The following is a 27,638-nucleotide window of genomic DNA, read 5'->3' on the forward strand; positions in this document are numbered from 1 at the left end:
TTTTACGGAGCTTCATGAAAAATACAAAGAAAATATAAACTCATGCGGAGGATGTTGTGCTCTCAGAGCTCTCTTGTTAAGCTTGTTCGCGGATCTCCTGAGTCAATGTGAAAACACCGTCATACATGTATGCTTCAGACATATTCTTAAAGCCACGAGCTAACCACGTGTAGAGAAACAACCTCTATTATACATAAAAAATTATGATTCTACATACGTAAAATCAGCACGACACAAACTTCTCTATTTATTGCACAGGTTTAATACAAAATACATTCATTAATACTATTATGATGCAAAAATATTACTTTATATTGTTTAAACGTTAGATTGTCACATTTCTGGATTTTGCCGTTTCGCGGTTACAAAATAATGAAAATATATTACGGGATATACGTATTGAGCGACCAGATTCCATCCTTAGAGTGTCTCAAGAAGCTGTCAATGGGCTCTTACAAAGCCTATTAAAAAGTCTGACGTCAATAGTTTTGTACTTCCTGGTATGTTTATCAACTCTGGAACAAACTGTTTGTTTTTGACGGCAGCTGGCAAACACTTGTTTTCACGAACGTCATCAGTGTTGTCTATTCCTCGCACCGAGCCAATATGTTGTCTGTATGCCCTTGCCCTGGAAGAAACATCATAAAAACGTAATAATATCAATTATGATCATTAAAACTTTTCATGCACGTATTTAGCATCACTACAAAATAAATGCGCTTAAATGTATATGTAATATTTTTTGTGTGCTTTATGGTATGGGCTGGTAATATATATATATATATATATATATATATATATATATATATATATATATATATATACTCAACAACAAAAGTTCCTGTGACACCAATATTTTAGTGTATTTTTCAAACAGGAAACGTTTGCTTTTCAATATTGTAGTACATGTATGGAATCAAGTCACAAAAACGCAACTGCTACAGAAAAGCAAAAGCTGACTTTTATGCAAGCCCCAAGCATGTCACTACCCAAGAATGGGTATTAAAACGTGTGCGTTAACCGGATTCCATATGCATTGTTTAGCATCGTGCTGACAACCACCACCCAGGAAAAACAACAAAATTACGCAATTATTCAACATTACGAAATGCCACGCCTATCCGAAAATGAATGTCTGGGAGCCATTGGTATGCTTGAAGCAAGATCGAGTCAATGTGATGTTGCAAGACAATTTAATGTCCGCACAAACACCATTTGGGGTGTATGGCAACGTTGGCAACAGACGAATGCAGTCAGCGACCATCCTCGGAGTAGCAGGCCACGCGTAACCAGTAATCAACAAGACAACTGGATTCGAACAACACACCTACGAAATCGATTCCAGCCAGCAACAGTGACTTCAAGAAGCATTCCTGACCTTCGACGAATATCTTCACAAACAGTACGTCGTCGCCTCAGATGTGCAGGGATTGGCGCCAGAAGACCCGCCAGACGTCCCATTTTGACAGGAGACCACCGTCAAGCACGTCTACAGTGGTGTATACAGCGTCTACGCTGGACGGCCATGCAGTGGGGACAAGTTCTATTCACCAACGAGTCTCGTTTTCACCTTAGCCACAACGGTGGACGGAATCGAGTGTACCGACGTCGAAGTGAACGTTACGTCAATCATTGTGTCATGGAAGAAGATCGGTTCGGGGACGACAGCTTTATGGTATGGGGTGGGTTTACGGCAAGGCTATCGCGACGAGGTCATCGGCCCTGTTGTTCTACCGTTGCGTCGTCATGGCCCAGGCATTACCTCTCAACATGACAACGCCCGGCCTCATACTGCTCATTTGTTCAGGATTCTCTTCAACAAAACAACGTGAATGTCATCCCCTGGCCGGCTCGCTCACTTAAACTCTCACCAGTCAAGCACATGTGGGATGAGATGGATCGGCGCCTTCGACGTCAACCACGTGTTCCACAGACACTCCAGCAGATATGGACAGATATCCCACAGGACTTTGTCCTGGTCCATTCTATGAGACGACCAAAAGTGAACACACACGCTATTGATTTGTAAATTGACGTTTTGGCATGTTCATGTTTTTTTATGAAATCAGGCATTTTCTGAAGTCAGTATAGCAAATTAAACCATTTGAACACTTACAGGAGTATTTTATCTGTAGCAAACCGAAATTGTTTCAGATTTGGTAAAAAATATAACTTTGCATTAAATCTTATTTAATGTCACAGGAACGTTTGTTGTTTAGTATATAATACGCCTACGCAAAATACATGCCCAGTCTTGTTTTAAAAGGATGTGATCGGTCATAATGTTATTTGTACTCAAGGAAACTCTATTCTGACCTGTCAGATCAATGAGCTGTACTTTTTTGTTGTTTAACGCCGCACTCAGCAATATTCCAGCTATATGGCGGTCTGTAAAATAATCGAGTCTGGACCAGACAATCCAGTGATTGACATCGCGAGCATCGATCTACGCAATTTGGATACGATGACATGCATCAACCAAGTCAGTGAGTCTGACAACCCGATCCCGTTAGACGCCTTTTTCGGCAAGCATTGGTTGCTGAAGACCTATTCTAACCCGGATCTTCACGGGCATCAGGTCACTGAAATCCATTGACGTCAGATAAACATTTCCAAATACAGAATTACTCACATGGTACAATCTAGTCATTCTGTCATGGGTAAATGAAGCAATAAATGATATGGGTATTGTAACCCATGATCAACTGCAACCTACGTCTAGTTGTAATGGATAATCAGCAGTAATATATACTGTAACGCAAACGAAACGTCACCCCAAGTACCATTGCATGAAAGTTGTCAATTAATATCCGGGTAATTTTTGTCAAAGTTTCTAAAATTTAACATTACCTTGTCCGGAAAAATGAAATTTGATGATAAAAAACCCAAAGCAGATGACGATAAAACCGATCCCCCATACGCATCACGGCAACGGCCTTGGTAACCTTATGGACGTGTGTTCCGTGCACATTGAAATGCAAAGCGTTCCCCCATTTCTTGCCCTATAAAAATCCAGCCAGATCGGATAACATTCATTCGTTATGAATTGCTACCACATGCCAAGATTGACAAGAAATCAGCGACACCAAGCCCTTGGACAATTGCAAGCTGGACAAACCGCCCAGCAAGTACCCAATGCATTTCAAATCCACGTAAGGACCATATCGGGCTCCAGCAACGGTACCAGACTACCAACACTACAGATGACCGACCACGTAGTAGAAGACCAAGGGTCACCACCTGACTTCAGGATCGTCAGATTGTGCGACTGAAGATCGCTTTGTTACTGCTGCAGAAACTGCTCGACAGACCACGGGGACACACCAGCGAACACACACACACACACACACACACACACACACACACACACACACACACACACACACACACACACACACACACACACACACACATATTATAAACACTCTTCTTTAAAATGTCCCATCCAGAAGCTTCTCGTACGTCGGCCCTGCAGTCTTCCAGCTAGGTACATTAATCAATAAAGCCCGTGTCCACACTGCGAGAGCAACAAGAGACTTCCCCCAGCAGAATGGCACCAGAACCATGCAGTGCCATGCCCTCAGTCCTTGAAATCCCATTGAGCACTTGTGGGACGAGATTCAAAGACGGCTGAATGACGTCCGACCAATGCCGACAACTGCAGCTGAACTGCCTCAGGTGTTCCCCACAGTGTGGGCTCAAGTGCCTATGGCCTTCATCAACCGCCTCATAAATTCCGTGTATCGACGTTGCACGGCAGTCATCAATGCACCTGGCGGACACACGAGATACTGATTTGTTATGCCATTTTCTCAGAGACTAGTATTGTGTTTCACTTTAAGAACATTTGACACTTGACCTTGATGATCAGTTTTGCCAAGTTTCATCTGTTTAATATGTCTCAAATATGTTTACAGTGTTTGGACAAAAAAGGTTTCTCACATATCTATCCATGGTGACGTTTCTTTTGCGGTTCAGTATATGTGACCAACTATGAGATAAGGGACCTTATGGCTGACAAAAACACATTTTCACTTTTCATCATATTATAAAACTACTGTATCTTCGGAACAAAAAAAATATACAATTCACAAGCTTCAATTCATATTTATAACAGAGATACATGCCATTAAACACTTGGACTCATTTTCCGACTAATAACTGTTTCAGAGACATAATGTATGATGAATTAATAGTAGACATATTTATATTACATTATTTAAAAATATATCATATATATTTACATAAAAAATAGATATTTGTTAAGTCCGCACACATGGCGATCTTTACTGGAGTAAGTTGACGTGAAACGTTTTTATGACGTCACAGAAAAATTGTATCCAAGCACCCATAAGGTCCCTTTTCTCCTGGTCGGGGTAAATCTATCTTCCCCCCCCCCCCCCCCCCCCCCCCCTTTTTTCCGTTCCTCCCTCATCACTTATGCTTTCGATGCACATGAGTCACATTCATTACGTCCATGCTTGTGTGGTTCAACCCTATACTTGTGTCCCTTGGGCAAGCCAGAAACCTATGATTGTGGGTTCGAATCCCGGTTCGCCCCGATTATGTTTCTAGGTTTGTCAGCACCATACCCCTGCTCGTGGGTTTCACCGAAGTGGTAAACGTCTGCGACCTGCATCACTTCGGGCTTTCCTCCCACATTAAGCTGACACACCGCGATATAACTGGAATAATGTTAAAAGCGGCGTTAAACCCAACTCACTCACCCGCTCAACCCTATACACAGACCTCTATTTGTAGGAACAATGTCTCCGACAAAAACTTACCTTAATTTCAATCTCCCCTCGTCGTGAGATGTTGTAGCTCTCTTTTTCCTGCAGGATTTTGGCAGTTACGTCGCTTATGTGTATCTTCAATGCTGTGACCACAAACAAGCAGTGAATACAATGCACAGGCAGCATCACACGCCAATCTCCCGATACAACCAGTATTTCAAGGTTAGAAACTCTTACGCCAATGATAATTGCATTCATATAGGAAACCATTCATGAGCTGAACAAAGTGTTCAGTAAACTGACGAATTTGATATTTATGTATTTCAGCTGCAATATATCAGTTATCGTTCATAGTTCATAAACATATGAATTTCGTGTACTTGCAACGTTTACTATGATTCATAACTGTTTGGTTTCATTTTGACAAACAAAGAGGCAACGCTTGTAATGCTATTTTATGTCTGCTTCTGACAATACAAACTCACCTTCTCCGTTCGATTCCATTCTGGCTGCCATGTTGACCGTATCGCCAAAAAGACAGTATCTGGGCATGGTGTTCCCGACCACCCCTAGGGAAAGGAATTCAGTCAGTATGCAGAGGGTGTTGGCATGTATCTGTTAAATGTCAAACTATTTACTGTGTCCTTATGTACATGGAGGCACGGCTGGTAGCGTTGTCTGAGGCGCTGCAATTCGCCTAGTAGGGTTGCGCCCCTAGGACACGACAGAAATCTATGATCGTTGGTTCGAATCCCGGTTCGTCAGCCGCCTATGTTATCGGTAATATTTCGTCTAGATTCTGGTAGTATTTTAAATGTATGGGAGAGGGACGAGAGATGACTTAGGCGTTCGTTTCCGAAAAGATTATTCAATATCTTTTAAATGTTACTAGAAGTGTTAAAAAAGATATTTCGATGAGACACAATTACAAAATATGATCCGATTTTTTTCAGCACGTTTGCATCAAACCTGACTCTTAAATTTCACCAGTGGTAAACGTCTGAGACCTGCATCGATTCGGGATTGCCACCAACATCAAACCGACACGCCATAATATATATATATATATATATATATATATATATATATATATATATATATATCAAACTGAATTACTGTTCATAGCGGAGTTAAACTAACTTCACTATCTGTACAGTTCTCATACCATAGTAGGGTGTTGAAAGGTGTGTCTTGTCGAGTAAGCAGTGTGTGTTACTATATATCGATAGACAACGTTTATGAATGCTCAAACCGCCTCCGTATCTAGTGGTAGAGCGTCCGCCCGGAGAGCGGAAGGTCCGGGATTCGATCCCCGGCCGCGTCATACCAAAAGACGTTAAAAAATGGTACTTGTTGTTACCCTGTCTGGCGCTCGGCATTAAGGGGCTAAAACAAGGACTGGTCGGCTCGGAGTCAGTATACTGTGTCTGAGTGGGGTATTCATGTTAAACTGCGGCATGGTATCTCAGTGGGCTAGCACTATAAATCGACATCAGTCTGGACTAGTACAAGCAGCCGCACTAACACACACACGTACATGCACGTCGCTATATAAGTGCAATAATCTTGGACGCGACGTTAAACATCTTTTCACCTCACCTTATCAATGCTCAAGATATCAACCACTGGTGTACGTGGCCCAGAACTGAACTACCCACCTGCAGCACAACTACCAGTGTGAAGTCCTATCCTCAGCTTCATTTGGTATTCAGGACAATGTGCAACTCTAAAACTTCCAATCGACTGCAACAAGTCGAGTGCCATGTTGGCAATCTCCGTCGCATGGCGGTTGCCGTTTCTGTCTGGAAGTCCGCTGACAACCATGTAGGCGTCTCCGATGGTCTCCACTTTGTACACGTTATGGTGGCTGATGTTGGTGTCGAACATGGTGTACAAGTCATTGAGAAGGTCGACTACCTGTATAGGAGTGCTTCTGGCAGACAAATCGGTAAACCCAACTATATCGGAGAAATACACAGTAACAGATTCGAAGATCTCCGCATCAACCTTACAGCCTCGTTTCAATTTTTCTGCTATTGAACTGAAAATGAAAGAGATCAATAAATCAGTTTATCATGTTATATGGCAGGGTAATTCATTGTTAAACAGTTATTGTAACTGTATTGCACGGTTTCTGTTTAGATTAAGTAGAAGCTCATAGCATTGTATTCGGACAATGATTAGTAGTCAGGAATGTAGTACCATTTAATGTAAGCAGTTCTGAGGACGTTATTATATTTAGATAATGGATCTTGCATGGATGGATGTCAAGCGTTATAGAAACATGTGGAATATTCTGTGATGTTCTACCGTCACTGGACTGATCTGGCACTGTGAGGGAAGTTCGGGAAGCTACTTAGACTAAAGAAGTGGAGAGGATGCGTGCTTGTCTCATCTCTCATATTTCTGGGTTAACATATTGTTTTAATTTGGGAATCGACACGTAACGATCAAACATTAAGGTAATGGTTCAATTTATTGCCTTATATGTACCATCAACAAATATAAAGCCAGGTACTTTTCCGGAACTTGTTTCAGAAAATAATTACGGTAGTTTCTGCACATTCATAATTTCTAATCCAATTCAAAGTCATGAAACTTGCTTTATATTGACCAAACATATAGTTCATCGTGATACATGCTATCTATAGCAAGTGAGAAAAGGCACGCACAGTCAGCTCCTTTTTTGAACCACCTGCAATTCGGCTTCATTTTTTCGTGGTTTTCATAAATGGCAGCGAGACACATACATGTTGATGAATTCTGACAGAAGTGTCGTAAAATCAGTTCAATAGCCTATCGAATGGAAGATTTGTTATTCATCCGAAGTAATTTGGCGTAGAGGAGAAACAGCGTCTTCAATGGACAGATTTGTGTTGAGATGTACCCACAACAACATCAGGGTGATTGATAGTGGCATCATCATCAACTGTGACGTCCCTTCAAAGAACCTCTACAAATGATATCTGCAAAATGTCAACCGTTTCGTTGAGTCGCGTGAAATCATTACTTGCTTATTTGCTTGTTTTACGCCGATTTGAACAGTATTTCAGTTATATCACGGTGTGTCAGCTCGCTTTTTGGAGGAAAGGCGGAATTAATTAAGGCTGTAGACGTTTTCCACTTTGGTGAAACCCATGAGTACGAGACAAACCTAGGAACATAATCACTACCATAGGCTCCTGCAACGCCTAAGGGGCGCAACTCTGCTCACAGAATTGCGGCGCCTTAGATGGGGTAACCCCTGTCTGATAGATGTTCAGGTGTATACTGACACTGGCAGCATCCTGAACAGCAACGTGTCCGACTTCTTCCTCTCTTCCACGAGGTCGCTAGTCCGCTGCTCGATGATTTCCTCAAGGTTGTTGGCGTATTTCTCCAGCATCAGGATCATGTTATCGACGATGTTCAGCTTCCTGTTGACAAACAAATTATGTGAAAACACTCTTTCCAATTAAGCACATTCTACACTTTTCTTCGAATGTCTTCGTGATCTTGTGGAAAGAGCGTCTGAGTGGACAACAGGTGGTCGGCGGATCTCTCCGCAACTGCGTTAATCCTAAGGAAATGAAACTTGTTGTTACTCTGCCTTGCGCTCGGCATAAAAACAAGTTCGGTTCAGTCGGTCGGTTCAGAGTATATACGGTGTATGAGTGGGGTATCCCTGCTACACTGCGTTTCTAAGTTGTCTAGCACTATAACATCGGCATTATTCTGGACTAGTACGTAGGCACATATGCACGCACACACGCTGTGCGATAATCTTGCAATAACCTTGAACTTGACGTTAAATCATATTTCACCGCACCAGATTTTACCTCACTTGCTCTACTCTTCGGTACGGAAAACGATTAGCAATCTGAACGCGAACATAATTTGACCATTCGCCGTTTGATTGGGATAGTGTTCCGACGCATTGCGGCTGCAGCAAGATCAATTGTCGCGATCCGATCGTGATAAAGGGCCGTTATTTTGTAACAGTAACGTATAAGGAATAAATAGCCAAGCAATATCACCGCAGGGGACACCAGAAATTGGCTTCACACATTGTACCTGTGTGGGGAATCGAACCCGAGCCTTCGGCCTGACGAGCGAACACTTTAACCACTGGGTTCCCCACCAACGCCGTACCGTTATGATGCTACCGAGTTTGTCGGAGACAACGCATTGATCGAAGGTTTGATGTTTGACAGAACGAGGTCATGTCGTGACTGAGTGAGTGAGTTGGGTTTAACGCCGCTTTGAACAGTATTCCAGTTACGGTATATCACGGCGTGTCAGCTTATTGTCGGAGGAAAGCCCGAAGTGATGCAGGTCTCAGACGTTTACCACTTCGGTGAAACCCACGAGCAGGGGTATGGTGCTGACAAACCTAGAAACATAATCGGGGCGAACCGGGATTCGAACCCACAATCATAGGTTTCTGGCGTGCCCAAGGGACGCAACTCTGGACAGCGATTCGAGGCGCCTTAGACGACTGGGCCACCCGTGCCCCCTGTAATAGGAGGAACCAAGAAGACGTGGAGCCCTGACCCATGGTGTTTATTGCGGACTGGGGTTGGTACTTTTTGGCCGAGTGAAAAGGGCCTTTTGCTTTATTGAAACCGTACCCTCAGAGAGCTCGATGGCGAGTTTTAATCTTATTTCAGTTATGAAACAGCATGTCGGCTTAAAGCGGAAAGAAGGAAGAAGCGGAAGCACCAAGAACGTAACCATCTGCGACGTTTTGTGAAATCAGCAATAGGTAGATCTACATTAGTATTTATCTGTGTGGTCCATAGACCCATTTTGCACTGTGCAGCCCACTCTCAACATAAGCAACCGTAGTTTCAGCTTATGCACCAAGACATGAAAATATCCAATTCACCAATCCTACATGTATATATCTCTAAACCACAATAACGAAGAATACGTTTTACAGTGCCGTGAACGTTATTACCATATCTCGTTGTCGTCTAATTAACGTCGTATCTAACATATACAGAGTAAATGTATGAATGTTGTTTTATGCCGCTAGTATCATTCCAAATGTATCACGGCGGTTGATAACAGAGTCACCAAGGCCAACCTGCGGTTGACAGCACGAGCAACTATCAACCTCGGGGCACCATGACACACCAAATCAACCAAATCACACTTTGTCAACAGCTGATTCCGATATCGGTCAACCCGTTCGTCTGACATCGGGAACTCTGGGCTTATTCAGACTCGGGGGCGTTCATGACAACAATTGTTTATGATTGAAGCACGAAGTGGCGTGTGTTTTAGACGTTTACCACTTTGGCGAAACCCACGAGCATGGCTACTGCGCTAACAAACCTAGAAACACAATCAGGGCGAACCGGGATTCTCACCCACGATTAAAGGTTTCCGGCAGGAAAGTTGAACGCCTCAGACAATTGAACGATCCGTGACCCCATTAAAGACAATATGTGACAAGGTATTGAATGTATTCGACCTACCTGCCCTTGTTCAGTGAAAACAATTTTTGCTTGATACTTGTACAGGAGGGTCTCGTGTCAGGGACTTCCCCCCAACAACTTGCCATCAATGCCACGGCTGATTCAGGGACGTCTTCAAGACTGGACTTAGAATCGTTTTGGCGGTGGTTGCCAATATCAGGGCGGAACAAAGGGTTTCGTGGTTGTGTTAGGTTCTCAATAATCTCTGAGGAATACAATTGATGTATGTTTGGTACCATTAGAATTCGTGTAGGTTAAGCTTTTATATAATAAGTGTAGTTCTCTTGTTCTATAGTAATGTGGGCGGCAAAAGAAAGTATAGGTCAAGTTCCATGATCGATAAAAAAATAACAAGAAGAGGTTTTGTTGTGAATTATAATATAATCTAGGGAGGGGTAACAAATGATTGATCAACCCCAGATTGAATGAAATTGTTCAATCACAGGTAATGTAAGCTCAAGGTAAACAATGGTGGGGTAAAAAATTTCATTTTCAAAAGTTGTCTGAAATGTCACCAAAAAATTGTCAGACACATTACAAGTTCATTGTCGACACAGTTGCCTTCAATGGCGTGTATGACCTCCAGCTGCCTTAATGCATGCGGTGATACACCTCCTCATCAATGACGTCAGTCTTCTTATGACGTGGACTGGAATTCGTTGCCACTCGTCTCTCAGGGCCTGCTGCAATTCCTTTCTGTTGACGGGAGGCTGATGGCGTGCTCTAATTTGTCTGTCAAGATGGTCCCGCAGATATTCAATAGGATTCATATCGGGTGAGTGGGCAGGCCAGTGCAAAACGTTAACGTTCTGCTGATTTAGAAAGTTCCGAGTGAGTCTTGCAGTATGGGGCCTTGCATTGTCGTGTTGAAACAATGTCCCCTGCTGTTGGTTTTGTAAGAACGGAAGCACAACTGGCTGCAACACTTGGTCTCTGTACTGCACAGCGTTCAGGTTTCCCTGTATAATCACCAAATCAGTCTTCTGATCTCCAAAAATACCACCCCACACCATGACACCTCCCCCGCCGAATGGATGGACCTCTCGAATACACGCCGGAGCCAAACGTTCCCCTTTGCGTCGATAAACTCGTTCTCTGCCGTCATTTCGAAACAAGTTAAACCGACTTTCATCAGTAAACAACACTCGACGCCAATTTCTCACCTTGCCAACGTCGAACCTGCCTCGCCCATCGCAGTCTCAGGCGTCGATGTTGAGCAGTCAGTACCATTCCTCGGAAAGGACGATACGTTCGGATTCTAGCAGCACGAAGTCGTCGTAGTACGTAGTACGTTGGCTAATGGGATGTCCCAACGCTGTTGCTGCCGTCGCCGTCGCCGTTACGAATCTGTTTCGCAGGTGAATGAGCCGTATCTGACTGTCTTCCAGTGGTATTGTCACTCGGGGTCGTCCGGTTCTAGGCATGTCCTGTGTCCTCCCTGTCTGCCTGTACCGTTGAATCAGCCTGGCTACTGTCAATGGTGTACAACCAAACCTTGTGGCAATTTGGACATGTGTTGCCCCCATTTCGGCCACCATACCGATGGCTCTCTCTCTCTCTCTCTCTCTCTCTCTCTCTCTCTCTCTCTCTCTACCCCTGTGACAGTCGTGGCATTTCTTTTGTGTGCTTTCATCACGTGTTGTCATACCCTTCAGACGAACGCATTTATACAGCTAACATGCACGTGCAGTTTATGCCACAGTGGGTTGCGCGTTCGGGTGAGGTGCTTTATGGTACCTGTTCCTGGGCAGTCATATTCCCAATACCCACTTTCCACTAGTTATCGAAGTTTTTAGGAAAAATACAAATTGCCAACCTATACTTTCTTTTGCCGCTTAGTTTATGAATAATGTACCTTCGGGTGTGTACTCATCTGTATCATAAGGTGGACAGCGTTGCAAGATCTCATACATTATAACACCAAAGCTGTACACGTCCGCCTTCTGAAGCTCAGTCGGAGCCATGGGGTCTTTAGAACGCAGCACCTCCGGGGCTGTCCAGAATTGCCCTGTGTTCAACACAGGAGATGGCATTTTAACTGATGAATAGTATACGCTTGGGTATGGTCCAAAAACCGGCATGCAAAGATGTTATAGCTTTATATTGTGTACAACCGTGGTTTAGAGTAGAAGCGTCAGAAAGAATAACACTTTGTCTCAATCGTTCTGAGCGATTATATTGTAACAGTCACCTGTTGGCTTTAATATTTTGCCAAAACAGTGATTAGAACCACAATTTAACATACTCGCATTGTGTAATACCTGCAAAGTTCACTTTCGCTTGACGTAAAGTTTTGTTTGTCTGTTGTTTAACGCCGTACTCAGAAATAGTCCAGCTAAATGACGGCGGTCTGTGAATAATCGAGACTGCACCAGACAATCAAGTGATTGATATCATGATCATCGATCTACGTAATTGGGATACGATGACATGCATCAACCGTTAGTGGCCTCTTACAAGCATAGTCGTCTTTTACGACAAGCATGGGTTGCTGAAGACCTATTCTACCCCGGATCTTCACGGGTCGCGTGATATAACGAGGTAAAATACATCGATTATTATATAGATGGAATTAGTGTCCTAACTAAGCTAAAACAAACGATCGGAAATGAAGCAGTAACCAAATGTAACTTAAGGTTCAGAATAATACAGCGCAATGAATACGTGGTTGCAACAGTTGGTTTAGGTATTTCATAGAATTATGACAACACGTAACTAGCCTATTGCATCTTCAGCAATACTATCATGAAAAAAGATTGATTGACTAATTGATTTACTCCAACCTTGTAAAAGTTGATACTCTGAAGGACGTCGCAGGTGTTTCATGCCGAAATCGGTTAATTTAAGTACCCAGCGGTTGTCAACTACACAGTTGCTGCTCTTTACGTTGCCATGGTGGCGAAGAGGTGATGAATGAATGTAGCATAAACCCTGAAACATCAATATCGCATTTAATATAAAGATATATTATCCACGTGAGAATGCATTTCCAGGCCCGAAAGGCGTAACCAGCACGTCTTTCTTAACATATGGTAAAGACAATTATTTAACCGAGGGAAAAGTATCTGTGAACATAAAATTGAATTTGAGGCATTTCAATAACGTGTATGACTAACACAAAAACCGCCAGGCTGAATTTAAATTTGACATTTTGAATATTGAAAATATTTTATTGAAAACAAAATTCTTCAGAGAGCATTTTGAATCTGTCATCAACTCAATAACAACCAGTTCATAATAATTCTTGAAAGAGAAGACGCAGAGTTCCGAAATATATCATATATTCTAAAATAACCTTATGTGATAGCTACATTCACCATTGTGCGCTTATCTATGGGCTTCCACATAACACAAACTCGATCAGCTTCAGGCATAAAAGTCACATGAATTGATTTTACCACAACATAATACATAAAGACGAACGAGAACATCGCGTTGATATATAGTTGGTCAGTTTTGCTTCTGTTATTGTCATTATTATAGGACACAAACAGCTCTGGTATTGACCAGATGCTACGTGCTTCCATAATGGACCTTCAATGACAAATGTCCCCAAACGACATTATTTTGACGAGTTTTGTGATAAAATAATTCATCCTGTTTCATTTTGTGTCCACTCACATTGACCAGATCGGTGATAAGACTCATCTTGAACATCCACTCTAACTTGATGTCTTCATTACCTATAATATCCTGCAAGGACAATGATATCAGAATTCAGGTCAAGGACTGATGGAAAACACATCGGCAGGATTTAGACAGATTTTCATGACAGAACTCAGATCCACTATAGGATTTAAATCAATGGCTGGACTGAGTTCCATGGTAGAACAAGATCTGAATTTGTTTCGTATGTACGAATGTTGAATCTTTTTTAAACACAGCATATTACTTTTAGCCACTTGAATTTGTAAAGGTATTTATAAATTTAAGCATTATGTAATCACTCAGGACGGGTTACTGCCGAGATGATAGAACTTGTACTGAGAATTACAGGTTGGGGGGCCTACATTTTGAATATAATTATATTGATATTGATACAAGATCCATGATATGACTCAGATCCATAGTGCTACTCGGGCCCTTTGTAGGATTCGGGTTTCATGATAATATTTATAGCCGTGGTTGTAGTTAGATGCATCACAGAGACCAGTGGTTGTTCCGTTATATGAATGTTTTATCACCAGATAGATATGACTCCTCCTTCTGGTGCATGCCTCATTATACATACTACCGATGCATACGTGACGTTACATTTTAATACAATTGCTATCCTTGAAAATGAACAGTTAAAATTATAACATTTCTACTACTGAAATACTATTTGCAACCTACATGACTTATATAGAAGGGAATATGTTTCAGTTATTTGAGACCTTATACCTGCGTCCCTCAATCGTGTCAGGTTCCGTCCTCATTGGTCTGTCGGTACTACACCCCCGTACGTCTACGACCAATTGCATTAAGATCTTAGTTCTTGCGAGGGACGGTCGGATAGCTTAGTGGTTAAAGTGTTCGCTCGTCACGCAGAAGACCCGGGTTCGATTCCCGACATGGGTTCAATGAAGCCCATTTCTCGTGTCCCCCGCCGTGATATTGCTGGAACATTGCTACAAGAGGCGTTAAACCATTATCACTTGCTAGTTCTCGCTTTGACTACACAGGACACCTAATTACGGGTAACGTCAGAAAACCCTTTCGTCCGACCAATCAAACCGACGTTTACCAGAAGGTGAAATTTGTTTTCTAATCATTCAACCTCGAAAAGGTTTACACGGGGTATTCCGAACGACTATACGACTAATTCCGTCAAAAGCATCCTCTGTTCATCAATCAGTTACGCCTCAAATAGCAATGTATGTATGTATGTATGTATGTATGTATGTATGTATGTATGTATGTATGTATGTATGTATGTATGTATGTATGTATGTATGTATGTATGTATGTTTTTCAGTTATGCATGCTATATTTATATCACAAGAAAGGTACATCCAAGTAACATATTTTCATAATTGATTAAACCTACTGTGTAACCTCTGAACCTGATGTACAACCAGGTGGTTGTCCACCACCCCACTGCACCCCCCCCCCCCCCCCCAAAAAACAAAAAAAACAAAAACAAAAACATCCTCTGTTGTTTCTTCAATGGGATAAGCATTTAAAACGGAAGAGGCTTTCCATGACCCGAGGTAAGTACTACCATAAAGTCAGGGTTATCTATTAGACATTCCAAAATGTTCTTTTGTTCAGTTTTCAAATTATAAATCAAGAACTTTGTCATAATCATTTTAAAAGCGTATTCTGGAATGTCCGTCAGTTTGAAACTAGTGCCGTAAAGCTAGAGAAAGCTGCTTTTGGGTTGGCTTATGGCGACTTCGTGTTAGTCATTTCATTGGTCGGGTAAAGTTCGCGAACGGTCTTTCTTACATGACCTGTATAGACCTGTACTCCGTGTAGCAGTAGTGAGCACTGAGGTCTGATTTTAATGAGACTGGTCTACGATCCGCGTCTTTAGTTCTGTTTAGCCACAACAAAATGACACGCCACGATATTACTGAAATAGACTCACTGTTCAAAGTGACGATAAACTCCACTCTCTTAAAATAAATGGTTGTCATGAATGTATTGGTTTAAACATATTTTTTTTTCATTGAAATGAGTTGGGATTGGTGAACAAGCTTTACAGCTTATGTTAACACCGCTCCCAAGTCGTTTGTAACAAAAGTAATAGTCAATCACGAGGTTATTGTCCGGTTAATTTAATTATGAATTTGTGAAGAGCTGAAACGTTTTGTCTTGATGATGAAATCGTGGACGGATTCAACTAATTTCTGGTTTTCAGAGTGAGCAAGTTCATTGTTTCCGTTCATAATAGTATCCAGGTTATACCCGGTAGTGTAAAAGTGCATATTAAGTCTTATCTGAGTAAAGTTACAGCAAGTAAAAAATAATGTAGGGCTTTTTCACTCTGATATCCACATTAGCAACACGGACTGTCAATTAAATGTCTGTTATAATACTTATCGCCGTTTAGGTCACTACAACATGAATGTATTGATTGATGTGTTGTTGTAAAACCTTTTAACTAAATATGTGTACGAAGGTAAAACTACACGCCAATCTCATTGTGTAGAAGGGGATGCAAAAATGGCTTATTCTCTGAAGGAAAATTTCCCATGTGCTCATATAAAACCAATCACAAAAGTATTGTCGTTCTTTAATTATAGGAACACTTTGTAAAATACTATCTAAACAGACAAAAACCTCAAAATCATATGCTACTCGAAAGAAGTTAAGGACAACACGATTCTTTCATATCACTATAGGCGCGGTGAAGTATATGTAGGCTAGTGGTTTAAGCGTTCGCTCGTCACGTCGAAGACCCGGGTTGGATTCCCGACATGGGTACAATGTTTGAAGCCCATTTCTGGTGTCCCCCGCCGCGATATTGCTGGAAATGTGCTGGAAAAGTGGCGTTAAACCATACTCACTCACCCACTCACTCACTTATGACACTATAGTTAGTCATCACATGACAGATTAACTGTAGTAATCGAAATATGAAATAACCTTCTTTGGAGTAGTATACACTGAATTGAGAATGTGTATCGTACTGACAAAACAAAAGGTCATATCGGGGTGGATCTCCGATTTGAATCCATGAACAGAGAATTCTTCAGTCACCTGGGTGCTGGTGCCTCAATTATGAAATAATTGAATGAAAGAAATCAATCTCAATAAAATCAGATTTTAGTTCTTGCTATCGATAAACAAAGATCTGAGGACATCCAATTACAGGTCACGTCAGAACAACCTTTCATCCGACCAATCAAAGCTTCGCTTACCAGATCATGAAAGTGACAGTCGGAACTTGTTTTCTAATCATGCAGCCTCGAAAACGTTAACATGGGGTATTCCGAACGACAGTTACGACCCGTACGACTGATTCCGTCAACATTATAGTCTATATCTCGCTTCTGTGAGATAATCATTTGAACGAAGGAGGCGTTGCACAGTACGCGGGAAGCACTGCCATGCGATCGCAGCCATGTATTAGACATTCGGTAATGTTCGTTTGTTCAGTTTTCAAAATTTTAATCGAGAACTGTGTCAACATATTTATCAAGCGTAGTCTGAAATGGAAGTCACCAGGTTGAAACGAGTGCCGTAAAGCTGCTTTCTAATTGGCTGATGTCGATTTCCAGTTAGTTGTTTCAGTGGTCGGTCAAAGATCTCGAAAGGTCGTTCTGACGTGACCCGAAATGGGATGTCCTCAGATCTTTGTTTAGCGGCAGCGAGAACTTGATCTGATTTTAGTGAGATTGCTGCTTTTATTTACCTGTAGGCTACCTTTAGAACAGTAGAGCGTGAGCCAACATGGAAACCGGTCATCAACGCAAAGGCCAATAAATGCATTGACGTTCTCGTGGCGCAAATCTTTCATCTGAAGGGAACACACACATTATCCAATGCAAAAAAGAACTTGTATACTTTAATACACAGTCCACATGCCATGATGGCCATTGACCATGTGAAACACCTGTGTTAGAATATGTTTTATGAAGCGTGTTATGTTCTATTGACAGGGCATCCATCGTGGTTAATGTAATCACTGTATTGGAACATACAGATAGCTCCCTGAGGAATCGAAGTGGAACACTGATTTACAGCAATCGGTCTTCATGAGCTCGTAGTCTTTTTTTAACGATCAAAACATCACAGCTGTTTTCGTAGCCCCCTGCAGATCGACTAATCTAGATACCACAATGGCACGCTTTGACATCTAAAAATCTCATTTCCTGCATAATCAATTCACTTCCAATCGTCAATTCTCAACGGATATATAGCTACCCATTTACAAAATCACCATATTAACAGCCAACTGGGAAGTTAAGATTAACCATTTGGTACATGTTTGTGTGCCTACTTGATGGCTGACGTCAGGTCAGGCGGCTCTTCAGCAAATACTTTCCTTGTAGTGTAATCATCTTTTAATAACAATTACTTACAGCTTTGAGTTCGAGCATGTCTTGTCTTGACATCGTTGAGACGTTGATGGTGTCCTCTATTTTCCTGATCGCCACAGTGTTGCCTTTGAAGTGACCAATCGCTGAGAAAATTTGACCTTCACCTATCCCTCCAGTGTCCAGCTTTAAGGAGCCAAACAGGCTGGACGCAGTATTACTTATGCTTATCTGGAACAGATGGGTACATATACAGTAAAGTACGGTTATAACGAACTCAAGGGGACTACTTATTTTAGTTCGTTATAACCGTAGTTCGTTATAAGCATATATACAGCATAACTACAGCAAATAGTCGGGACCAAAAAGTAAGTTCGTTATATCCGTCAGTTCGTTATAAGCGTGTTCGTTATAACCGTAGTTTACTGTACACGTATTTTAGCCTATCCTTGTACACTCAAGGAAAAACGTAAATTTAACCATGTTCCTATTTAAAGTATTGCGTATCTTTTATTACAAATACATAGTTCAAACCTTCTCTGCACTGTTTGGATGCCTTAGGGACAGAAAATTTGAAGCGGCGTTTTTCCCCGACGCACATTAAAACGATGTCGAGTATCCTTGTCTATGTTAACTGGTGATGTGTACATGGTTACACCATTGATCAATCTGTCAAGTCGCTAAGTCCATATTACCATCATAATTCTTAAAAAACAATTAACATTTGGTTATCAATAAATAAATATGAACACGGTTACTGTGGCCTTTGCGTAAATTTTTTCCGCTGAAGAGAAAACTATAAAGCAGGTCATTTGCGAAATCTATGTTGCTATCTGGCTTCAAGACAATACCACAATAATTCACAGTCATGGTTTTGACAATGGAACACTTATTTGTGAAGTGATGTCAACACTCCTGAAGTACCAAACTGAGCAATGAACACGTGACAGAAAAAAATAATCCTGAACGGGATTCGAACTGACAAGCCACGTATCCTGCGAGCTAATGAACAAATCTCAGAGTTATAACGATCTCATAGAGACAGTGTACTCAATAAGTTCGTATCAGTTAAGTTCGACGCGGAGAAAAGTGTAAAAAATATCAATGTAGGCGTACAATTACATGACGCTTTTTAAAAATATAGTTGTTCCAAACTACGAAATATCGCTGTAGATTGAGACACTGTCCGTGGAAGAACGCTGCTAACGTCAGCTAGCACAGAATTCAGTACACTCGTACACGTATCGTGTTCCTAAAATATTAAGAAATATATTGGCGAACGTCACGAAACTATTGACATCATCATATGTCACAAAACAATATCTGCGAAAATATTTTCCTTGCAAACAAGATCACTCAATACATTTGCAGCGCTGTCCACTGTAGTTAATGTTCCTTCCTGTTTCGCTACAAAAAAAACCTACATCGACTCTGTGTTACTTACCATACTTATACTGCCAGCCAGACGATTCTTGCTGAACTTAATATCATCATATGGTATCATCCACAGTCGTTGTTGTAACTTGCGTTCCAGGCTTGAACGCCTGTCGATGTGAAAAAGACATTAATCGGAATGCAATGGAAGTCATATTGTGTCAGTTGCATGTTAACACATGATTGAATTGATTAAAACACTTCATCACGTTTCTTTTTTTCATTTCTATTTATCTTAAAGGAAGTAAATGGATGTATCAGTGAGAACACATGTATGATTAATATAAAGAATAAGGTATGATGCGAGTCATTTGTTGTCCAATGGAAACGTTGGAACTGAAAATATTGTTTTGAACATTACTTGATATGCTCATGTGACTGGCAACTATACCTATTCCGTACTTGCACTTTTATAATGTGACCTTTAACATGATCAAAGATTTCACCTTGGTGTAAAATAATAAATATAATAGTTCAAGAGCTGTCCGACAAACTCAAAATGTTTTACCTTCCTAATCCTCGATTGCAACTTTACCTGAAAAGGATAACAATTACGATGATGACCACGATGACGACGAAACCCACTAACACTGTCACAATTATTATGAAGTCCCCATCTGGAAGGCAGAAAATTACAACAGATAACAACATATCAATAACCATTACAAAACTCGAGTTGTAACTTTATTTATTTTCAGTTATATATAGACTGGGACATTCGTTTAATCAATGTGAAATGTCACTCTGGCTTCGAGATATCTAACTGTTTATTTGCATGAAAGTGGAACTTTGCGTCTTACATGATCCGTCTTTTGGGCACAACTCCTCCGAGAAACCACAAACAGGGACATCTGGCGGAGGTTTGCCGTCGCTTGTTGCCCATACGACGTCCTGTATTACGTGGATTTTCTGTAACGTAACAACCTGCACGTGTCCACTTTAGTCAGACAAACTATAACCAAACAATGCAGTGAGCTGAAGCTCTTAATTCCTTATAACAACACCCAGGGTGAGGACACAGTAAGGTTAAACCGTGTCCACCAGACAGTCTCAGGCGGTTAAATCAAATCAGCTCTATTTCTCAAGCATAATTTAATTTGCGACCTTTTGAAAGAAAGGAATTTAAAAATCATACTTAACAAACCTACATATTACCAAATACAAACATTTATACACCCGTTCTTCATTTCGTTCCAATTGGCCTGGATCATTCAACTTGCTCGCGAAGGTCAAAGGTCGTTTACGATGTGTATGTGTAAATAACTTTTAAATGTATCATATATATTCATGATAAGCAATTGTTTTCGTTTTTTTAATTCGAATGAGCACATTCTTAGACTAAAACCGCAAAAGGACTGTCAAAATATGTCTTTGTACAATGCAAGTGATACAAACGTAGCGGCTGTTAAAAGATACCATGATTCAATAATCCATATGTAATATTTTATTTGTTCTCGTTCAATCTATTGTACATTTTGAAGTCATTTTAAAGTTTCAAGGAGTAATGTAATGTAATGAAATTAGACTATGAATAGTGAAAAACAGTCACCACATGGGATGTGCATGTGTCTTCCAACTGCACACTTGTGCCGAGGTCCGGTCGTCATAAAACTAATTGTTTCCATAAAAGGAGCAATTAGTTTCGCACATATTCCGCTGTACTTGCTGTGGTTCACTACCAATTGTCATACACCCCATTTGTCAGACGACCCAATCATTTGACATACCAGTCAAGTGTGAACAGTGTATCTGCCTGGTCTAACCTACTAATTACTGAACTGCCCCATACTGTGGGCAGAGCATTACAGCTACTCCAACCCGTCGAGCGATACAGATTAACCAGATTATGATTGTGTTTGTCAGTTGCGTTTTATCTGTGTCGGGTTGCAGGTGTTTTATTAGGCAAGACTAGGAGTATTTTTTTGAATGATATAGAATAAAGGAAACTTAGTGAAGATTAATAAAAAACTTTCAACCGTTGAGTTTGTTTTGCATTAATTTCATTAAATACATTGTTAGGTAGAATAAGAACACGTTATATAGATTAAACTTCTCCATAGCCTGAGTATAATTACACATGTACTATAAGTACCGTACTATATTACTTATAGCCAACCAGACACATGGGTATTACTTACCCATGGGTGAAATATTTTAATAACGCCACAAATTAGTTGAATTAAGTTAAAATGAGTTGAAACATGTGTCATGATGCTTGTAGACAGACCTTTATGTATTTGCCAAAGAAAGCACGATTTTGAGCAAAGGAAAAAACTATTCTCGACCATGGGCCTGTCCATGAGCAAAACCTTTTCGCAGGCCCATGGGCGACATACATGTAGTTTAAATTTTGAGCTTTCGAAAGATTTTTTCACATGATTTCTATTTTTCTATGTACCCATGGGAACAGCATGTTCAATTTTGTAAATACCTTGAACAAGACTGGCAACAGCATGGAGAGTGTCTGGACAAATGGGTTTCCAGAATAAAAATGGGACGTGTTATAGAACTTTTCTCGCTAATACAAATGATTCTTTAGAAGGACGTATTTAAACACGAAGCTGTGCTACCTGTCAGCTTAGTGCATTTATTATAACAGAATAGAGAAAAATGAACCGAGGATGCCGTAAAAGAGGAGTATAGTCAATCAAGGTTGTGACATTCAAGGCAATTCATTATTACTGGGGTGACTAGGAGATTTTTAATATTTGGGAATGACAAAATTAAAATTGTTTTTCAATGAAGAACAATTTGACAATTACAGAATGGTTTCAAGGGTACTTGCCTATGCAGACATATCTCATAAAAATTATGTTGGAGATAGTATGGGCGCTTTCGAATTCAGTGGCGCTGATTTTGGAAAAGTCGCGCGATCATACATGACTCAAAACCATTGTCAACAGGAAAATATATGCCTAGTGGGCCTAGGCACAACAAACTGTTGTACAGCGTAACGTTCGTGGATCCGTTGGTAATATGTTCCTACATTCTCCTGACTATTGTCTTTGTCAAGCCCATACACGTCACCAAAACGGTAAACGTATTTTCCCCAGTGACGTGACGTGTATTGTGACATAACGCACCTGGTCATCCGTACTGGTCAGTCTGGCCTCAATGACCACATTGAAGTGTTGTCCTCCTGGTTGTAGGTCCCACACCCAGTAGTCCGGCTCCCGGTCACCGTTGTTGTCCACCTGCACAGTTCCCGTGATGCCTGAAAAAGGACTTCCACATAATTCACATAACAGAGGAAGTGTTGCTCTATTCAGTTTATCTCTGATATTGCAGATACCCATGGGTGAGGGGAGGGTGGAGCATTTAATATCCAGGGGAGATCCTGGGTTTGTTTTGGTTTGTTATATTTTTTTATACATGATATTTTTTTCCATTGCGGTTTCAAAACATAAACATAAACCGAACAGTTTGTTTTTTATTGTGAACAACAGGTATTTTCTCCAGGAAATTCAGCATAGTCAGCGAACCGTTTTGCGTCACACCTGACGTAAAATTATGTTTTTCGAAAAAGCCACTCACAACCCCTACCCACCCATCACTCGTCATTGACATCATGAGCATCGATCTACGCAATTGGGATACGATGATATGCATCAACCAAGTCAGCGAGTCTGACCAGATGATTCCGTTAGTGGCATCTAACGACGAGCATAGTTGCCTTTTACGGCAAGCATGTGTTGCTGAAGACCTATACTCAACCTGGTTATTCACGGGTTACTTCTACTGGACGTGATATAGTTGATGGGCACGTGGTAACATGAATCCTCGATATTTGATTTATAACTGTAATTATATTATGTAACATACCTTTGTACAACGCAACGTAACAACATTGTGTACAAAACAACGTAACATAACTTGGCTTTGTACAAAAAAACGTAACATAACATAGCTTTGTACAAAGCAACAAAATGTGACATTGTTTTTTTACAAAACAACGTAACATAACTTGGCTTTGTACAAAAGTAACGCAACATAGCTTTGTACAAAACAACGTAACGTAACATAGCTTTGGACAAGACAACGTAACGTACATAACGTTGGACAAAACTACGTAACGTACATAGCTTGGGACACAACAACGTAACGTAACGTCGCTTTCTACAAAGACAGCGTTACGTAATTTGGCTTTGTACAACACAAGGTAACGTATATAGCTTGGGACAAAACAACGTAACGTACATTGCTTTGTACAAAACAACGTAACGTAACACCGCTTTCTACAACGACAGCGTTACGTAATTTGGCTTTGGACAAAACAACGTAACGTACATAGCTTTGGCCAAAACAACGTAACGTAACATGGCTTTGTACAAAACAGCGAAACGTAACATCGACTTCACATTACCGCGGAAGGATTTCCCTTTGGCTTTGTTAAATATCAGCGTTCCGTTCCGATGATCTGCTCCCTCGGTGACAACTTCATGCAGCACCAGCAGGTAGAGGTAGACGGCGTCGTGGAGGAAGGGGGAATAGTCGGAACCCTGATAAGCGGATAAATAGTATATTTGATGATAATTACGACATGTATCGAATGCAACCCCGCAGAGAGGACGGGGGATTTCTCCGAATCACCTCTTGGCTAATTATCCGTTTCCGAGTAAAATTAATACTGCATTTTAAAGACATGTTCAAAGACAGAAAGCAGAATAACAGCTTAAATTGTTGTAGTCTTGTGAGCGAAACGTCTTCTGTAACTCTTAGTTGTATACCTTACCTTGATTCCTTTGACGAGGGTATAGTTGTAGTACCATGGTGCCTCAGCCATCTTTGCAGACACCAAATCCCGGAATGCCTGTACTTCGGCGCCCGCCATCTCAGACACTGTAATCTGAAGAAAAAAGAAAACAGCAAATTAATGTATTCTGTGTCATGTCTATAAACACTTGACACAGTTGTATTGGGTGTCTCCAACATTCTCAAAATATCTTCATATTACGTGGTGGCACATGGTCCTATGCACAGCGCACAGGTCACAATACAGATGAAGTTAAGAAACGTCTGTCTCGGAGAGTAGTTGGATGGGTGACCCACGTCAAGCAGCTTGACTCCTGAGAGTTTCTAGACCGCCTCCGTGGTCTAGTGGTAGAGTGTCCGCCCGCGTCATACCAAAAGACGGTAAAAGATGGTACTTGTTGTTACCCTGTCTGGCGCTCGGCATTAAGGGGCTAAAACAAGGACTGGTCGGCTCAGAGTCAGTATACTGCGTATACTGGTATCTCTGTGAGTGCTCTGTGAGCTAGCACTATAAAATCGGCATCAGTCCGGACTAGTACAAGCAGCCACCCACACGTACATGCACGTCGCTATATAAGTGCAATAATCTTGGACGCGACGTTAAACCCTATTTCACCTCACCTCACCACCACTGAAGCACATGTATCACATGTGGTGTCTCCTTAGGCAAGTAACTTTGTGTGGATGAGATGGTAATGTTAACCTCCCAGCGCTTCACAGGCAGCTTGGAATGTATACACCCCAGGGAGCTGAGAATGAAAATCGAGTGCTCACTGATCCATTGCTAATATTAGTGTGGTACTATCAGCATCCACTTGGTGAATGGAATCTGGCGCATTATAAATGCACTTATTATTATACTAATATTATTCTTATCACTATCCTATCACTAACTCAGTGAGTCATCGGCATGTGAAGACGGTGTATGTGGACTTGTGAATCGGCATGTGAAGACGTTGTATGAGGTTATGGAGTTGTGAATCGGCATGTGAAGACGTTGTATGAGGTTTCGGAGTTGTGAATCGGCATGTTACGACGTGTACTGTATACGTATATGGTTATGGAGATGTGATTGGGCATGTGTAGAAGACGATGTAGTTTAGTGTTGTGATGAATTTAGATTCAATAATTATAACTATTAACCAATAATTACAAACTTATAATAATTGCAAATAACGTGTTTTAAACCAGTGATAGCCTGCGAAGGGTTAAGGTATATGACGACTTAACGAAATCATGCATTTTGTGTTTAACAACAAATTTATTACACTGAGATGTTTCCTTCAGACAAACATATTCATATAGACCATATAGCACATCGCAGCTTCCACTTTACATGACCAATACACCAAGTAGTTCCCCACACATTATGACAATACCGACACCATAGTAGGTTAGAATGTGCACACTTTTCCATAATTCTGAGGCATCCATACCATCATATTGCTCTGTGATTGGGCTTATATAAAGTATGAATAGATCGAACGAGATACAAAAGCTGTATAATGCTATAAGCCATTACCGATTGATAATTAGCAAATGTGTCAAGACCCGTGACCATTACCATCATTGTGATTCTGTGTTACTTGATACTAATGCACGGGTTATTACTCCAGATGCTGATAAAGTAAAGTGCCATATATCGATCAAGTTGAAACAAACGTTATAGATAATTTATATGTTTGAAGGGTTGTTTTCGTGAAACCTAGCTTCAAAACAGAAAACAATGTCCGAATAAATACTATCATGTTACTTCATAACTTAAAAGCTTACCAGAATCCACAATAACCTATTTTAAGTACTACCATAATCCGTGCTCGTATTTTCGTGTCATGTAACAAAACATTCTGGCGTAATGGCAATGAGCTGTCATAAAATACTTACAAATACCTGTCATTGCGGATCGATTTGCAGCCCGATAGCTACAAATGGTACAGATGACAATAACAATGAACGGGTGATTACGGTGGATGGAGAATCCGTATCCGTAGACACCTGAGGCATCCATACCCAGGAAGGAAAAGTGTGGAGGAAGGGGAGGGGGGGTGGCTTTGTCGCTAAATTCCAGATTTGACCTTGCGGTCACACTGTAAAACCGACAAAACCATTTATAATGAGCACGCATATAACGAACTGACCGATATAACGAACTTATGTTTTAGTCCTGGCCATTTGTTGCATATATGCTGTATATATGCTTATAACGAACAACGGTTATTACGAACTAAAATTAGTGGTCCCTTCGAGTTCGTTATAACCGTAGTTTACTGTATATGCATGTGTCTATAAATCACGTCTTGGCTCTAGATCCATGAATCCTTCTTTTGGTTTGTTATGGAAATCAGCGATGCTGCTGTCATTGGGAGACAAAGGTGAGTGAGTGAGTTAGTAAGTATGGTTTTACGCCGCTTTTAGAAATATTCCAGCAATATCACGGCGGGGGACACCAGAAATGGGCTTCACACATTGTATCATGTCGGGAATCGAACCCGTATCTTCGGCGTGACGAGCGAACGCTTTAACCACTAGGCTACCCGACCGCCCCTTGGGACACAAAGGTACAAGCAATGACATACATGTAGATTATGATTTGTGGGTTGGCCTTAACCACTTCAGTGAAACCCACGAGGATATATAAGGTGCTGACCAAAATAATTAAAATCAGATATCATCAGACGAGTGGACCATCCGTGCACACGCTTAAATTCGTGCATATCGATAAAAAGCGTACAACAATGTGCAACTAAAAGGTGACGCACTTCAATAAAGTGCTAATGTGTTGTCAAGGGGAAGTACACTAATTAGGTACTTACGTTTTTTACAGTACCACTTTCGTCATCCTACAACACTATGGAGCATTTGATCTGTGTGTAGTTTGTAACAAGCGCGTCTAATGCTCAATGACCGACGCCTTCCGCTGCGACATCGTAAATAGAAGAATGAATTGAGGACAATACCAGCACAAGGAGTTACCTGGAAGACGTATGAGAACGCTGCTTTGGCCTCCTCGTCAAGATCATCTCCTTTCACCCACGGTGTCTGGACATTGGCTGGAGGAAGATGCTCCGGGAGGAAGAAGACGTAAGTTCCATCCATCATACCTGCACGTGCTGCTTGTAGAAGGATTTTCCGTCGATCAACTGTGTTTTCAGTACACAATATTACAACTGAAAATCAAAGGTTAACACTAGCGAATGGCCCATGATAGGGTAGCAGTCTCCTAACGATCAGTCTTCACAGGTTGTGTTTTCGAATCTGGGATTCATCCACATTACAGGGGCGGTCGC

General features: G+C 41.1%; 1 protein-coding gene across 1 annotated transcript; it reads right to left on the reverse strand.

Annotated features, from left to right (window-relative positions):
- Positions 1 to 574: 574 nt before the first annotated feature.
- On the reverse strand, positions 575 to 27,450 carry LOC139457873 (atrial natriuretic peptide receptor 1-like). The gene is made up of 18 exons (XM_071239225.1): positions 27,325 to 27,450; positions 24,332 to 24,445; positions 23,963 to 24,098; positions 22,683 to 22,813; positions 20,400 to 20,508; positions 20,135 to 20,216; positions 19,610 to 19,709; positions 18,211 to 18,396; positions 17,541 to 17,645; positions 13,820 to 13,891; positions 12,982 to 13,129; positions 12,054 to 12,206; positions 10,199 to 10,403; positions 8,012 to 8,152; positions 6,395 to 6,777; positions 5,222 to 5,305; positions 4,788 to 4,879; positions 575 to 628 (listed from the first exon to the last, which is right to left on the reverse strand). The coding sequence occupies exons 1-18, from the start codon at positions 27,448 to 27,450 to the stop codon at positions 575 to 577; spliced, it is 2,421 nt and encodes an 806-aa protein (XP_071095326.1).
- Between the last annotated feature and the right edge of the window lie 188 nt (positions 27,451 to 27,638).

Source organism: Haliotis cracherodii, unplaced genomic scaffold (assembly GCF_022045235.1).
Source record: "Haliotis cracherodii isolate W230 unplaced genomic scaffold, xgHalCrac1.p SCAF_1, whole genome shotgun sequence".
Classification (NCBI taxonomy): Eukaryota; Metazoa; Mollusca; class Gastropoda; order Lepetellida; family Haliotidae; genus Haliotis; species Haliotis cracherodii.